This window comes from Macaca fascicularis, chromosome 1 (assembly GCF_037993035.2).
Source record: "Macaca fascicularis isolate 582-1 chromosome 1, T2T-MFA8v1.1".
Taxonomy (NCBI): domain Eukaryota; kingdom Metazoa; phylum Chordata; class Mammalia; order Primates; family Cercopithecidae; genus Macaca; species Macaca fascicularis.
In genome coordinates, this window is record NC_088375.1 from 139,195,390 (window position 1) to 139,213,472 (window position 18,083).

The window sequence follows — 18,083 nt, forward strand, 5'->3', positions numbered from 1 at the left end:
CTTGCATCCTGCTTAAAATAAAGAGTCCCCTTAGTAAAGACCATTCCAAACACACCAGAAAGCCTTGTTCTTCCACAGGATCATCACTAGGCAACTGTTATTTATCCTTAACTTATAAAGACTTCCTTTCCAACCTAGATTACTTACCCACAATTAAATATTTTTAAACACCAGCTTGAAAAATAATGTGTCCTGGAGGCAGAGAGGTTAATAAGTCGACACATAAAGCAAGTGTTTCAAATGTATTTTAGGACAAAATTTTATAGTCAATATTCTAAAGTCACGGAGGATTGTTGGCTCTCCTTTTGGGCAGTGGATCCAGGAAGGACCCAGCAGGGGATTTTGCTCATTGCTTTCCTTCTAAAAGTTCATATTCTTTAGGTCAAGCTATTGTTAGAACCACCATTCAGATCATACACATTCATATAGTTTTATTTTAAGTCACCTTTTTATTATTATCTAACATGCAGAAGTTTGTACAATTAATATGAATTTTCACAAAGTGAACCCACCCATATATCCAGCACAGATCAAGAAACACAACATTGCCAGTGTCCCAAAGGTCTCCGTTCTGCCCTCTCCCAGTCCTTACTTAGCCTCCACCCCTATCCAAGGTAACTTTTAATATCATAGATTAGTTTTGCCTATTTTTGAACTTTATGTAAATGGAATCATATGGTATTAACTCTTTTGTATCCAGCTTCTTTCCAGCAACAATGACATGAGTTCAAGCAATTCATCAACATTACTGCATGTAACTGTAGTTCATACATTCTCGTTGCTATGTAATATTGAAGAAATATATAACAATTTCTTTTTCTACTCTATTATTGATGATATTTGGGCTGTTTCCAGTTTGGGGCTATCATGAATCATGCTGCTACATATATAGTTTCAAAACAAAAGTAACCTAATCAGTTTAAATAAGAAAAAGTTTGGCAGATACTTTTTTCATCATTAATTTCAACTAAAAAAGTGAAGCTATTGGATTAGATAGAGCAGAGATGAACCTTTAAGTCTAACATTCTATACTCCTACAATATCTAAATACCATGTCTTTCTTTTCATAAAAAGTAGTCTCTACAGAGCCAGCTCACTAGTTTCCTATTTCTGCTGTAACAAATTACCACAAATTTAGTGGCTTCAAACAACACAAATTGGTTCTCTCATCGTTCTGGAGGTCTGAGGTCCAGAATGGGTCTTATGGACCAAAATCAAAGCGCTGGCAGGGCTGCATTCCTTCTCGAAGCTCTCGCAGAGAATCTGTGTCTTGCCTTTCCCAGCCTGTAGAGGCTGCCCACGTTTCTTGTTCCCTGGCCTGGCCTCCAGCCAACAATCCCATCAAACTGACAGCTGCATCTCCAGCCACATCTCCTCTGACTCTCCTGCCTCCCTCCTTCCCTTATAAGGACTCTTGTGATTACACTGGGTCATCCTGGATAGTCCAAGATCATGAAGATCCTTAATCACATCTTCAGGGTCCTTTTTGCCACGTAAAGTAACATATTCACAGATTCCAGGGATTAGGACATGGACATCTTTGGGGGCTATTATTCAGTCCACCACTCCAACCCTCTGAAATTATTCCACTCCCATTCCCCAGTACACTCTGCCCTTGACACCTCACCACAGTAAAACGGTAACTCAATGTCCTTTAGTTTTGTGATCTCACCTCCCAGACATTTACAATGAAGCTCCTTGAGGAGGGGGACTGGCCAGCTCCATGCTGTTTCCCTACCACCAGCACAATCGCTGATCCTCAGTGTGTACCCAGTAAATGTTGGTTGGTTGAGTGGAGAAGTAGCAGTCCCTACATCCTCATATCTTCTCCCTGGTAGATGAGAAGCAGCAACATGTGACATTCAGAGACCTGAGACAGCTGCCTGCAAGTACGGTTTTATTCCATATTCTGGTTTTAACCAAAACACTTAAGACCTCTCTGTGCCTCAGTTTCCTCATCTGAAAAATGAGGTGGCTGGCAAAGGTAATATCTAGAGTATCTGGCTAGCATTAATATTCATTTTAAATGGAAACAATGCTTATGATACATTGTAAAGTGAAAAGGTCACAATTCAAAATTCTGTAGGTTGTATGATTTAAACTGACTATAAAGTTATACACCAAACAAACCTAAGATGTTAACCAAAGGAGAAACTGAGGGTATATGGGGTATACTGGCACTCTGCACTAGCTTCACAATTTTTCTGTAACTTTAAAACTGCTCTAAAATAAAAAGGTTATCTTTTTAAAGTTGCTTGGCAACAAGCCTAGATTATAAACTCCTTGAGGGCAGGCCTCATGTTCTTTCTCATATTTGTTTATATAAAACCTACAACAATACTTCATACAAAGTGCCCAATAAGCATTGAAATATAAAAAGAAACTGGTTATGTGGATTTCAGATTAGTACACACACAGTCTCTAACACTCTTCTCAGAACTGTGAAATAAGCTTCGCTATCTGTAAAAGTAAAGGCCAGCCGGGCTTGATGAAATCACTGGTCATCAAGGAATGAGATCATGGAGTAGGCTGTAAAAAGATGCATCAGAAGAAGCGTGAAAGGGACCAGAAAGGGGACATGTAGTTTGTACAGGCATATTTCATCATTTTTTATATATTTGAAAAATGAAAAAAAAAATGTATTCATGATTCTCAGTGGGGATAAGGATGGATGTTGAAGGACTGTATATGGTGTTCATATGTACAAGTATGGGCACATATCCAAAACTGGTTGGAAATGTTGATGTTATTTGCATGGATTTTTAAAGTTTGAAAAACATTTGATTATTCAGTTCCCCATTAAAATCACTTTATTATTTAAAAAATTAAGTTACCTATTAAGCATCAATGATTATTAACTTCACTATCTCCAGATCCGATCATCTCTAAACTGCTTGCTACGGTCTGAATGTCAGTGTCCCCCCAAAAAATTCATATGTTGAAATTCTACCCTACGAGGTTGGTAGGATGGGATTAAGAAATAGGGCCTTTGGGAAGTGATGAGGGAGAAGACCTCATGAATAAGATTACTGCTCTTATCAAATAGGCCCAAGGAGGTTCATCCACCCCTTCTGCCATATGAGGATGCAATAAGAAGATATCTTTAATAAACCAGGATATGAAACCTGGAAGCAGGTCTTCACCAGACAGTGAATCTGCCAGTCCGTAATCTTGGACTTCCCAACCTCCAGAACTGTGAGAAGTAAATTTCTGTGGTTTATAAACTACTCAGTAGAAAGTTATTTTGTTATAGAAGTCCAAACAAACAGACTAGGACAGTGTTTATATGATCCCAGTCCTAATGAGTTAGTTTTATAAATGCTTAGGTAATGATTAAAGAATTATGCATAGAAAAAGTTACATTAAGAAGACATCAAACAACTAAGCATTGTCATATTTGTGTGGCAAGACCATGGATCACATTTCTTTCTCTTTTATTCCAGGAGGCAATTTGTATCTCTATGATGAAAATAAAAATAATGTTTAAGATGTATTTAAGAGTCTATATAAAAAGGTTTTTTATAGTTGGCTTGTAATTTGAGCAATTAATATTACAAATCTGTATGCATAATAACATATATAATCAGATTTTTAAAAAGTGTTTAGAAAAGATTTCTTGATTTCTCCTCCATCTCTTCCTTCAAACCTGCTTCTTCCTTAGTTTTCCCTATCTTAGGATCACCATTCTCCCATCTATTCAAGCCAAAATCATTAAAAAGTCATCATTTATCAAGCCTTTTCCCTCACTTTCCTGTAAGCAGTTCATCAATAACTACTGTCAACTCTACCTGTAAAATATATCCTGAATCCACCCATTTCCCTTCATCTCTACTGTCACCACTTCAGTGTGAACCAATGTTTTACAAACTGTAAATTGCCACTCATTGCTGAGTTATCAAATCAGTTTTGTGGGTGACAACCAGCATTTCTTTCTTTTACAGTGAAAGAGAACAGAAAAATTCAGAGGGCGTCATTCACGGTAAGGGTATTGTCTCATTAAATTTTTGCTTATGTATATATATTTATGGGTGGAGTCACCACACAAAATATGTTTCCTCCTTTGGATTATGGAACAAAATGTTTGAAACCCTAGATTTAGGCCCACATCATTTCTCACTTGGACTGCTTAAAACCTGGAATGTTTATTCTTGGCACAATAAGAAGCCAAATACTTTACAATGGCCTAACGACCCAGCATAGCCTTATGCCTCCTTCCTCTCCGACCACATCTTCATCTCTCATCCTCCTCACTCATGCTGCAGTCACACTACCTGCTTTTCACTGAACACACCAGTCTCCCCACCTCCAGGACACTGTACTTGCTATTTCCTCTGCATAGATTGTTCTTCACAATACTTGCAGATGCCTTCTGCCTGGTCTTAGCACGAGTGACATCTCCACAAAGTAACCTGTTGAAAACGTCCCCAATTTCCATTTTCTTCTATTTATTTCATGTTACTTATTATTATATGGAATTATGTTTATTTCTTTTTTCAGACATCTTTACTCCCCATCTCTCTTTGCTACAGTATTTAAGTTCTAAGAGAGCAAAGTCTTCCTTGTCTGCCTCCTTCACTGATAAATATTCAGAGCCTAAAATAAAGCCTGGTAAATAGTGCATACTGAATAAATATTTACTTTTTATTTTTTATTATTGAATCAATATTTTTTTGATTGACTTCCTGTCTGATGACGTACTAAATGTGAAACACTATGCCAGACCTACGGGTTGAAGATGAAAGACACACGCTACACAGAATCACCTGATTTGCTTTCCCTTGTTCCTTATCTCTGTCTTAATCCGTTTGGGCTGCTATCATAAACTATCATCAAGTGGGTGCTCATAAATAATAGAAATAAGTAACAGAAATTTTTTGCAGTTCTGGAGGTTGACAGGTCCAACATCAAACCTCCGGCCAATCTGTTGTCTGAGGACTCACTTCCTGGTTCACAGACAGCTGTCTTCTCACTGTAACCCCACAGCGCAGAGGAGTGAGGGATCTCTCTGATACAAACATTCAGTTAATTGCCACCTCTGTTCCCTTTCAGAATCTAAGCTCCCTGTGGGCAAAGACCCTGACAGTTTTGTTCACCGTTTATACCCTTTCCCTTACATGGTGCCTGGTACCTAGAGTGTTAATTTTTTTTTTTTTTTAATTAAGTGAACGAGATCTTGAATTTGTGGTGGCCCCAATACACAGAGTTGAATAATGTTCCAGCAGGTCTCTGTTACCTGGGTTAAGCGTAGAAAATGTAAACATTTGGTTTGATCTAGGGTAAGGATATTTAGGAGTTGAAGCTAATGGCTAGAAAGTCATGAAAGGGGTAGACAATGGAATGTAGACTTCTGGCTTCACTTCTTAAATAAACAGCTTAGATTCCTTTTTTTAAAAAACGGTTCAGACCAGGTGTGGTTGCTCACACCTGTAATCCCAGCATTTTGGGAGGCCAACGCGGGTGAATCACCTGAGGTCAGGAGTTCAACACCAGCCTGGCCAACACGGTGAAACCCCGTCTCTACTAAAAATACAAAAATTAATCGGGCGTGGTGGTGGATGCCTGTAATCCCAGCTACTCGGGAGGCTGAGGCACAAGAATCACTTGAACCCGGGAGGTGGAGGTTGCAGTGAGCCAAGATCATGCCACTGCACTCCAGCCTGGGTGACAGAGTAAGACTCCATTTAAAAAAAAAAAAAAGAAAAAGAATGGTTCAAAGTCATATGTTTTCATTTAGAGTAGTAATTTTTAAAGAAAAAAATTACAATACTATTACATCTATTTTCTCACTCCATTCTTTAGAATATAAATCCTAATTAGTATTTAGTTTTGCTTACTACAGAGCTTAGGAATCATCTACATTTTTCCCTAGAGCATGCAGATGTCTTACTTTCCTTCATGATATGGTGCCTTAGAACAGGGGTCCCCAAACACCAGGCCAGTTTGTGGCCTGTTGGGAACTGGACCACACAGCAGGAGATGAGCGGTGGGCCAATGAGCATTATCACTTGAGCTCCGTCTCCTGTCAGATCAGCAGGGCATTAGATTCTAATGTGAGCACCAACCCTACTGTGAACTGCACACGCGAGGGATTTAGGCTGCATGCTCCTTATGAGAATCTAATGCCTGATGATCTCAGGTGGAACAGTTTCATCCTGAAACCATCCTCCCTACCCTGTCCCATGGAAAAATTTTCTTCCACAAAATTGGTCCCTGGTGCCAAAAAGGTTGCGAACTGCCACCTCAGAGAGTCAGTTGTAAAAATCAGGAATGGATCTACTACAGATAATTATCACCAATCAGCTAAAGACCAATAATGTTGCAGGAAACAAGTATACCAGCAAAGTCACAGACAATAAACATTGTCATAATAATGTCCCCATCTGATTTCATCCTGGCCTTGACTCTCCACAAAGCCCACCAAATAATCCCAGCAGCGTACACCTAGAGTCACAAAGAACACAGAAGTGTTATAGAAAGTCCTGAACTCATGGCAAGTCCTAACACTGAGTCAATCAAGGTAATTGACCCATTAGTGATGGACTGGCTTCTCACAATAGAGGATTCAGACTGGTCTTGGTGAGAGGGGACTAAATAACTTACCATTTACATTTCTGTTAATCATCTATTTTCCTTTCTGATTATTATATTTAATTGTGGGAAACAAAGAAACTGAGTTCTATATTTGGATACCATGATGAAAATGTTTACATCTTTTAAAGATTAAAACCAGGAAGAATATTACAAAATTCAACTTGGCTGCAAGTACAGTGGGAAAGTACATCATTAAAACTTTATCTCTTTCCCCTAAGAATGTTGAAGCACTCAGCAGATATTTATACTTAGCCTTTTTGGCTAGGTTCATTGATTGCAACTGATACTGTCTCCTCTTGCAAGTGAGGCAGATGGAGTCATAAACAAGTGGCCTCATTCAAGGGCATACAGTCACAATCAAAATTGGAATTTAGACCACCTCCAAAAACTTACACCTTGAAACTAGTATTCTGGAATTGCTGTCTGATAGGAATTTGCTCATACCCTACCATACCCTGGGCTACATGCCCTAACCTTGATTCTAATTACCATTTTTGTTGTTGTTGTTGTTGTTGTTGTTTTGAGATGGAGTCTCACTCTGTTGCCCAGGCTGGAATGCAGTGGTGTGATCTCGGCTCACTGCAACCTCTGCCTCCTGGGTTCAAGCAATTCTCCTGCCTCAGCCTCCCGAATAGCTGGGATTACAGGCGCATGATGCCACACCTGGCTAATTTCTTGTGTTTTACTAGAGACAGGGTTTCACCGTGTTGCCCAGGCTGGTCGCGAACTCCTGAGCTCAGGCAATTCGCCCGCCTCAGCCTCCCAAAGTGCTGGTATTACAGACATGAGCCACCATGCCCAGCCCATAATTACTGAATGATGGAATCTGAAAGAAAAGTGGCCTTCAATTCAACCAGTTCAACTTCTCACTTTCCAGATCAAAAAACAAAAGCCAGTAAGGTGACAGCACTTGCCTAAAACGCTTACTAGGAGGTAATAGGGCCAGAACTGGAATCCAAGTTTCTAGAGTCCCAGATGAAAAGATTTTCTATGTGTTATCCAAAACATCAAAGTCTGTTCTAAAGCCTGTAGTGGGCTCTGCACCGACTAGTTGCCCCATTCAATGGGGGTGGGAGGAACTAATTTCTTTGCCCTCTCAGCTGAGAGAAAACACAGCAGCTTGGCCGTGGCCCCACTTATACAGGACAGGAAGTTCTGAGATCCAGGTTGCCAATCAAGAATGAGTTTGTTTATCCTGGTTGTTCCAGGAATTCATGTGATAATTTAACAAGTACTCAGTAAATGTTAACATAATTTAATGAGGGCTTTTTTCTCTCAACTCTATCTGAACATTTTTGTTACATTTTTAGTAAAAAAAAAAAAGAATAAATTCCCTTACTATATGGTCTTGAGGATGAATAGAACGTAGATCAGAAAGAAAGGGCCTCTAGGCCAAATCACAGCAAATGCAAGTGCCTGGAGCTGGATGAGCATGGGGGCAACAGTGGCACTCTTCTGGGAGAACTTTCAGGGGGTACTGTGAGGTTGATTTAGATAGGGTAGGGCCATAGATATCATCAAGAACCTTAGATCTGGCTTAAGGAATTTAGACTTGGGAGTGGAGTACTGGAAGTTTTGAGCAGGACTGTGACAAAAATTTCAGATGGATTCTAAAGTGATGACTCCAAAGGTAGCATGTACGATGGAGGGGAGAGTGTGGATTTGAAGGCCAATTAAAAGACTGCATGGGGCCAGGCACAGTGGCTCACACCTGTAGTCCCAGCATTTTGGGAGGCCGAGGCCAGCAGATCACTTGAGGGCAGGAGTTTGAGACCAGACTGGCCAACATGACAAAGCCCCATCTCTACTAAAAATAACAAAAATTAGCTGGGTGTGGTGGCGCGCGCCTGTAGTTCCAGCTACTTGTTGGTTGAGGCAGGAGAATTGCATGAACCCAGGAAGCGGAGATTGCAGTGAGCCGAGACTGCGCCAGTCAACTCCAGCCTGGGAGACAGAGTGAGACCCTGACTCAACAAAAACAAACAAAAAAATAGCATGGTTGTCCAAGAGAGAATGTTTCAAAGTGCCTCTCCATTTCCCCTCTGAATTCATAAACTGAAACTGGGAGCCTAACACAGTCCCTGCAGCCTCCATCCCTGCTCCAGGATCCACAGCTGCTTCTGCTCCACCCTTTGAGCTTCTGCCCTTTCTTGCACCATCCACAGACCACCTCATGCAGGGAGCCAATCCCACTGCAAGGCTGGGGTCTCCCCACTCCACAGTAACCTCTAGCTAGAGGACTTCAGAGAAGGGCCTTATTCTTTAGGCCTCTTACTATCATCTCTGGACCTTTCTCAAGCTCCTTGACTTGACAGGGCTGAGCTGACCCCATGGGGAACAATGAATCATGGGGTCAGCTCATTGGAACCTGAAAGGGTGGTGAGGAAACCTGGGTCAGTGACCACTCAGGAACCTGAAATATCCACATGCAAGGGATCAAGGCAAGACATTGCATCAGAAATCTGAAAAGTCATGAAAACCACAACTGTGTGGTACTTGGAGAGAGCTTTCTTTTTCTTCCAGATGCTCTCTGGGAGAAACTCTGCACAACACTGGCATTATGTTAAAAGTCTGTCACAGGCTCTACCACTCTTCCAATTACTATGCCTTCTCTTTTATCATTCATGGCAAATGACTGCAGCTCCCCACATTCTGACATCACAACCCAGTGGCATCTGTCCCCTCTCCATTCCACAGCCTTATTCCTGAGTTAGGTTGTTTTTCTAAATCCCTTCACCTCTCTGTCTGATATTTATCAGGTCAGCGTCTTTATTTATCTTCCTTGTGCCAGGCCAGCCATCAGGATTAACTTCATTGCAGGTCCTTGGCCAGTTTCTCCATCGCTTAACCTCTTCTGTACTCTCATTCATCTAATTTGACACTGAGAATCTTCCTTGAATGTCATTTAAATCATATTACTAAGCCTTCAAAGCTACACCTGTTCCTTCCTAATTGCCTCGTTTCAAACTAAAGCTCTTGCTAATAGGATGGGAGAGTTGGAAGGAACGTCAGAGATTATTTTACAGATAACAAAACTAAGACTCAGATTAAGATGCTTCTTCATGGTTGCTGTAGGCTTTCAGGCACCTCACTCTTTCCAAATTGCTCTTTTCTAATTGACAATTCAAACAAAATTCTACCCTCTTGTACCTCATCCATTCATACATCCTTTCTGTCCACAACAGTGTACTTTATATATGTATTTACATATGTGTATATATGTACTTTATATATGTATGTACCCACCTACATACATCTAGAAGCATATATAATGAATATGTATGTATTCCATTTTAACACAGAAAAGTCATAAAACTTTTCCTTTTCCTTAGAGACAGGGTCTTGCTATGTAGCTCAGGCTGAACTGAAACTCCTGGGCTCAAGTGATGCTCCCACCTCAGCCTCCTCAAGTAACAGGGACTACAGGCACGTGCTACCATGCCTGTCTCTGAGAAAAGTTGTAACTTCTTATACTCTTGATACCATCTATAGGAATTTTACTATATTCATTTTTTTCCCTGATAAGTTCCTGTCACCCAAAATGCATTTTCTTTTTTTTTTTTTTTTTTTTTTTTTTTTTTTTTTTTTTTTTTTTGAGACGGAGTCTCGCTCTGTCGCCCAGGCTGGAGTGCAGTGGCGCGATATTGGCTCACTGCAAGCTCCGCCTCCCGGGTTCCCGCCATTCTCCTGCCTCAGCCTCCTGAGTAGCTGGGACTACAGGCGCCCGCCACCGCGCCCGGCTAATTTTTTGTATTTTTAGTAGAGACGGGGTTTCACTGTGGTCTCGATCTCCCGACCTTGTGATCCGCCCGCCTCGGCCTCCCAAAGTGCTGGGATTACAGGCTTGAGCCACCGCGCCCGGCCTGACATTTTCTTATTTTTTTCTGTTCTCTGAAGTCCCTTCCTCTTTCCTTGGTGTCATTCTTTCCAAATTTCCATCTTTCCATCTTTTATCCTCAACAGAAATACAGCCCATCATCCAGCCTATCATCCCTATTGCCTTTCCTTTTCTGTACAAGTCCCTTTCGGAAGTTCTCCACAGGTAATTTCTGCTGAAATAATCCATGATCTGGTAAGATGACAAGACTAGATATGGTAATTGAATTTAGTTGGAGGTAGGTGAAAAGAGAAAGGGACTACGTAGCAATGGCAGGGAGGATCTAGGAGCACTGTGCCAAAAATGACAATGGGCACAGCTACTCAAGCAGAGGGTGGTGTGTACCACCCTTAGATGAAGAGTCCAATTTGGGGGAAGCATCTAGGAACATCTGTCAGAAGACCAGTTACTAGCATAGGGAACAGTTACAAATTTGTCAAATCACTTGTTTTGTGCATGCTGAAGGACCATCAAAAAGGAGGGAAAGCAGTAAGTAGACTTTTAGAAAAAGACCAGAGGATAGAAGAACAAAACATGGATCATGTTTGAAACGGCCTGAGGTGTGACAGAGACCCCATTTACACTTGCTTCTAGTAGCTCTGAATACTTGTAATATCACCTGTGGCCTATCTCCACTGACAGCTGTGACTGCTATTTTCATTCTGAAATTCAGCTGTTCCTTTGCCAGTCTGGACACAACATTTTAGGCATGTTCTGAAGCATGATTCATGGTACTTTCCATAGGCCAAACCTCTTCAGTATTCTATTTAATTAGTGCTCTGCTTCCTGACCTGCTGGATATTCTCAAACCAAGATGCAGAATTAAGACCACAGGCAATTTGAGAAGGTAGGAATTCCAGCCAAGACATTTGGCAAAAAGCACTAGAGACCACATGAGAGGCCCTAGGGACAAAGGTAAGGAGATTAAAAACACAACTGCCAAAGTTTTACTTAATCTAAAAGAACATATCGATTAGACAGCACCATTCCTTTCATTAACAAGCATGACTAAAATGTTTGCAATTCCTGCTGGTCTGCTACCAAACTGGGACCTCAGTGGGGAGAAAGGGAGGGAAGGAAATAAGCAAGCTCCACCAGGATCCTGAGGAATAAAAATTTACCTTTAGGATTAAGGTGCTAGAAGAGATTATTTGATTTGCAGAATATAATTTTATCATTAATCTATTCATTAATTACTATTAAAGTATACACCTTGCAGACAAACTTTTGCACTAAATAATTGTGATTTTATTTTTTTTTCCACAAAATACAAAGCTTTGCACCACATTGTGGTAGTGTTCTAGCACAAGAAAATCCCAAGGTTTTCATGGAGGGGAAGGGGAGAGGGGGGTGATTTACAGGGTGTTCATTTTATCATTCTTAAAATGTTAACTAAAAATTTCATGACAAAGTATGTCAACCTTGTATAACATGCAGATTATTGCTTAGAACTTGCATATACTTTAAAATGGCACACATAAAGTACACAAACATTTCAAAATTTTAATGGAAATAACTTAGACATTTATTATCCCTCCAAATAAAACAACCAGGAAACAAAATAAAGAATGCTAAGTTGCTATTTTAAGTACTGATAAGTCCTAGTAACACTGATTCATAAATTATCTAGTCTTACATTTTGTAAATAAAAGTTCTTCAGCCTTATGGAAATAAATTAGAAGGTATGTTCTCAAAATAATATTAAGTATATTTTGACAGACTTCTAAAAATCTTTGACAATTATATATTATACATTCTCAGAAAAAAAGTATATATCTATGTATCTATATATATCACTATAGCTCTATTTACTGCTTTCCAAGTAGCTTTTTCAAATAAAATCTAAAAGTCATTATTATTACAAATTCTAATACCAAAAAATCTCATAACTTATCCTATTTACAAGTTAGTGAGAGTATTATCTACACAAAGTTCCTTAAGTAAAAAGTAGACACAGTCATACCAGAAACAAACCAAACAGGAAACAGAAAAACATAGAGCACATTCTATATACAGCTATACCTTTAGGCTTGTAAAGTAGCAAATAACCCTAATGTACACTTAATTACAGAAAGAATTACATAAAGATATAAAGAAAAAATATACAGAGGATGTTTAACGAGTTTTCAGCCAGAGGTACTGTACTTATAAATCTTTGAGATTTAGAAATATTTCTGGTTTTGGTCTTATGTATAGGGCCTGATGTGTCCACTGCTTAGAGTGAATAAGTGTAAACATTTTCAATGCAAACAAACCAATCTTTAGGAGCTGCTTTCAGTTCTTCACTGCTATCCAAAATATATTCCAATAAAGGTATGAATTATTATCAAAACTAGAAGCCGGCCTAGTGTGGCCTAGAAAGGGGTAGGGTTCAAGTCCTTGGATGTTGTACTTTGGAAAACACCAAGTAATGTAGTTGCTGGTAAATTTCAAAGAAACATTACCCTAATAGTAAAGTTTTCCCTAACGAGCAGGACTCTAAAATAATTTTGCCACAAGCCAGCACCTACCCTCTCATAACAATTCCTCTGTGCTCCTGTCATGGGGTCTAAAAAGAACATTTAGATAATTTACAAGCCTATAATAAATCTTCAGCTGAAACACATTACAAAGCTTTGATTGTTAAACCAGTTTAAGAAAGAGAGAGATGACAGATGTCTCTTAATAAAACCATAACATTATTAGCTTTGCCTCATGTTTTAAACAGGTATTAAATGCTGAATGGCTTCCTGTAGTCTCTTAATAAGTCATGATGAGCTCCACTTTAAACTTGACTACAATGCTTTTTTTCAATGAGAGAACCTATTTGTAAACTTTTAAATTTGCCATAAGAGACTGGGAAGCTTACAGATACCTGGGGAGGTCTCAAAAGTTGACAGTGAAAGGTGTTAGCATAAAAGAGGGAGATGCTGATGAAGTCATCTGGGGTATCAGGAGAAAGAGATGGAAGGATTCAAAGAGAAAACTTCTAGATCAAGGGAGGACTATCACAGCATTTAAGGGAAAAGCACTCTCAATGCCTCCTCTAACTCCAGATCCTCTAGCTTTTCATTTTCCTATACACCTCACATGTGTTTTGCATCAGAGCTCACTTTCAGTAGCTTTAATGTATTTCAAGGAGCTGTGTTTAAGGTTGGGAAGGTCTATGTGCATCCAGAGACACAGGAAGGGTCTCACTGTATGCCGGCTTGCACCTGAGAAACACTGTGCTACTCTTGATAAATTATCTAAGTTCAACTTCTTATGGAATCCAAACACATAAAAATACACAAACTTTTATGAAGTATTATTGATGATGTCAATACATGAACTATTCCATTTCAGCTAATAGACTAAACCACTTAAAGCCATTCAAATGCACATTTATTTAAATGTTTGGAATTAAGAGCAGCCTAGAAACAGAAAACGTGTTCAAATATTTATTTTAACAGCATCTTTTGGAACATGTTTATTTCCCTTAAAAAATGACACAGACAAAACATGTACACTGTAACAACACTTTCTCCTCTGTTTCTCCAGAAGAAAAATGTTTCTGCATGCCTGATAACAGATGGTGCAACCAATAGTAAACCTGGCTCTCAACACCAGTGAAGAACCATTCTCCAAATGCCCAGTGTGCCTCAGAGGAAGTATACAATTTAAAAGTTGACCCTGTAGCAAAAATTTTCAGTCAAATTATTAAAATTTAGAAAAGAAACTGGATTCAAATACTTACAAACTAGGCAGTTTTTAAAACTAGACCTTTAAGACAGTCCTGGGTCATCCATAATATATGAGAGTCACTCTTAGGGGTGGTAACAACATAACTATTATTTCACTTAACATAAGGCTAATCCATGAAATAACAAAATCAAACAGTTGGGATAAAAATTTAATTCAACTTACTGTAGGGTATCAACACATATTTGAGCAGAAGTTAATTTCTTTGCACTCATATATAACTTCATTTTGAGTTTTACATAAATGCAAATAATCCTTTAAAAGACTTTAGACCTAAGAAGGCAAACTTTGTAAGTTAAAGCTCATAATTTTCAAATTTTCACAAATAAAAATTTAATGCAGGATCTATGATCTTGCATGCTATTAGTTGGTTTTCATTCATTGTTAAGTTTCACAAGAACTTTTATTGTCTAGGATACTACACATTCAAAAAACATCTTTATAATTACAGGTTGTCATTTTTTTCTACAAAAATAGAATTGCTCAAAAATTTTTATCAATTTGCTTTTATTTTTCTATAAATATTTTAATAGAGTTGTTAAATATCAGAATGCCTGATAGAATCACTTAATCTGTGTAGTCAAAATACTGAATATTTAAAATGTCTAGCAAACGTTTTTCATTTAATAAATGAAAAATTCATCGTGTAGTAAATGATATGTTCCGTCTTCATTTGTATTTTAGGTAGGTGAATACAATCATAGAACAGCAAAGTGTACCTCCTGCAAAGGTCAGACTTAAAGTAGCAGGGCAGTTTCTAGTGGCACTTCCATTCCATGTCTGTTGTATGAGGAAATATGTAGAAGCTACTTTAGGGTATTTAATCTGGATGTTGAATTAACTGTCATGCAGCCAGCATAAGATAAGGATTGCTGAATAAGGGAATCACAAACTTTAGTTCAAAATTTTGATATTTTAAATATACTTATTTAGTGAGTGGCTATACCAGTGAAGGGTAACATTAATGAAAGTAAGAATGAAGTTTTAAGCATGGAATAGTAACTATAAAAACAAACTGCTACACAGAGACTCACTAATATTATAGCTTTATACTGTCTTCATTTTGATAGTGGGTTTAAAATCTGTGTTCAGAACTAGAGAAATATCCAGAGTCAAAAAATATTTATCTCAAGGTATCTTTCTAAAAGAAAGAATTTCCAAAATATTTTTATTATGTAAATTTTTTAAAGCCACTTTTCCTGCAAAAAGGTAAGAACAAGATAAAATCACTTGTTTTCCTACCCCCCTCTAGTTAACCAGTACATATTTAAGCACCTATGGTGTTGACAGCATTAAATTTAGCAACAAATTATCAGTGTAATATTAGCTGCTTTAAAAATAACTATTATTTTACATTAATTCTTTCAAAAATAAATGTACCTAGTATAAGTCAATCAATTTCATTTTATCACTTAGTTATTGACTGAGATTTCAATCTTCTTTAAATGTTCTAAAACTTATCAGGCTCTATCTGCATTGAATAATCAAATCAAATCAAAAGTCTTGATTATATTCAGCTAGCATGAACAATGAAAGTGAGTCAAACATTCTCCTTCAAACCACGAAACTGAATGGATTACATCTTTTGGCATGAGTTCAATTAATTTCAAGTATTCATCACTGGTAGAATTAAATTTCTTCCTTTCTCAGGTAAGAATAATCATTAAGCTCAAGTGCTTAAAAAATAAATAAAGGCAATAATAGATAAATATATAATTCTATATTTGGATTGCAAGAATCAAAGTAAAAGCAAAACACATACACACACAACCAGAGTCGCCAGTCATCTATCTTCATATAATCAGACAATAATTTTGATGATAGAATACTTGGATTAAATTACCTTCTTTTTTTTCTGTGCTTTAAGATAGAAATTCAAAGCATTAAAATGCCGACTAAGTAAGCACGGGTATGAATTGTGAGTAAAATATGAACACTGATTTTTTGTAATAGTTTGGGTCTCATCAAGAAGAGGCCTATTTCAGGAGCATAATAAATACATATTGCATAAGACTTTGGTACTGATGGTGCTGGGTTCATAACTCAGGGAAGATTTTGCAAACAGAAAATATTTTTCACAGAAAAAATGCAAGGAAAGCAGATAGGGATAATAAAGCTTTTTTTCTTAATGATTCCTCCTATTAGCCTAAATAGTCCTCTATCGACATGCATTTTTAGAAGAAGAAATTCATCTCTTAAGGAGGTCTATAATCTGTCTTAAGCCTTACTATAAAATAAAAAAGCAATAATTTGATAAATGCTAAAATAGAAATAAGACAGTGATATTTGAGAAATCTTAAAATGTGGGGCATATTCTCCATGACTAAATTAATTAAATATTCCCAAAGTGGTAAAATATTTCATCATTAATAGGTGATTGCATGTCTGAAATAAAAAATGTTACTTCTGAATAGCCTGAGAAAGAGAACATGCCAACAATTTAGAAATTAAACCCTACACAAGTGTTGACAGCCATAGTAAGAAAAGAGTGCATACAACAAATGTTAAGAGCTATTTACAGATTTAAAAGCAGTTCCCATTCTTTCAGCAAAATTGGTGACATAAAACCATTTGTACCAGATTATCATAGTCATCTTTCACAGAGAAAAATACTAATGCAGTTAAGAGATTTCTCAAAAGATTCACCATTATATTGATCATTTTTATTTAAACCTTTAAGATTTTTATCCATGCTTATAAATAAGGCAAAAGAAAGGCAGAAAAGACATCTTGGGATGAAAACTTAATTTTAATTTTACTTTCTTTTTTTTTTTTTTTTTTTTTGAGACGGAGTCTTGCTGTGTCACTCAGGCTGGAGTGCAGTGGCACAATCTCGGCTCACTGCAACCTCCATCTCCCAGATTCAAGCGATTCTCCTGCCTCAGCCTCCCAAGTAGCTAGGATTACAGGCGCCAACCACCACGCCCAGCTAATTTTTTTGTGTTTTTAGTAAAGATGGGGTTTCACCATGTTGGCCAAGCTAGTCTCGAACTCCTGACCTCAGTGATCCACCCACCTTGGCCTCCCAAAGTGCTGGGATTACAGGCATGAGCCACCGTGCCCGGCCTTCTCTTTTCTAAAGGTTAAAAAAAATGACACTGAAATCCTGAATAACAATTATAATTAATAAAGATACACAAGAACATGCCAAGAATTCACCCTATCAGCAGATATAATACTGGGTAGTAACCAAGTTTGCTTATCGGTAGCACTCCTTTAATCAAGTTTTCCATTCTGAAGACTATTTTTGGCTTTCTCTTGTTTGATGTGAGAGATGACTTTGATGCAACCTTTTGAAATTTTGATCATCCACATGACATTCATCACATCCAAAACAACACAACTAATGACCCAGGATAACTGGATTAAAACTCCAAGCCTTTTGTAGGGTTCTGTTCCATACACGGAATACATGAAGCCATAATGAGGAAGCATTGAGGCAATCCGCACGATGAAGAATACTACTGTCATGAGTATTCCATTGATAACGATAGCTTTAGAAAACTTGGGATACTTCAGAGCTTCAAAGAACCACCTGAAAAATGAATTAAAGAAACATCACATTTACACTGCCTCTCTGAGGATTTAACCATTTTTATTTTAGTTTTAAAATTTTAAAATTCAGTGAAGGAGGAGCAAAGGGCCTAGAATAGCATACACAATGCTGAAAAAGAAAAAAGTTGGAGGACTCACAGTACCCATTTCCAAGACTTACTATAAAGCGACAGTAATCAAGTCAGCATGGTGTTGGTGAAAGAATCAATAAACCAATGGAAGAGAAAAGAGAGCTCAGAAATAGACCCACACAAATATACTCAACCGATTTTTGACAAAAGCATAAAGGTAATTCAGGGAGGAAGAAAGTCTTTTCAACAAGCTGTGCAAAACTGTATAT

General features: G+C 38.0%; 2 protein-coding genes across 9 annotated transcripts in view; one reads left to right on the plus strand and one right to left on the minus strand.

Annotated features, from left to right (window-relative positions):
* ALG14 (ALG14 UDP-N-acetylglucosaminyltransferase subunit) overlaps positions 1–18,083 on the plus strand; it is a 307,938-nt gene that overhangs the window by 25,857 nt on the left and 263,998 nt on the right. For both annotated transcript variants that reach the window (XM_065518529.1, XM_074001144.1), the window contains one exon: positions 3,942–3,979. In XM_065518529.1, the coding sequence (XP_065374601.1) occupies positions 3,942–3,979 (38 nt within the window). The remainder of the gene's footprint in view (positions 1–3,941; positions 3,980–18,083) is intronic.
* Positions 430–18,083, minus strand: part of TLCD4 (TLC domain containing 4) — a 94,911-nt gene continuing 77,257 nt past the window's right edge. For 6 of the 7 annotated variants that reach the window (XM_074001095.1, XM_074001105.1, XM_005542644.5 and 3 more), the window contains one exon: positions 11,694–17,723. In XM_074001095.1, coding sequence (XP_073857196.1) covers positions 17,405–17,723 — 319 coding nt within the window. In that variant the 3' untranslated portion in view covers positions 11,694–17,404. Of the gene's footprint in view, positions 1,832–11,693; positions 17,724–18,083 lie in introns of those variants that run through there. The other variant, XM_074001101.1, reaches the window with a different exon arrangement.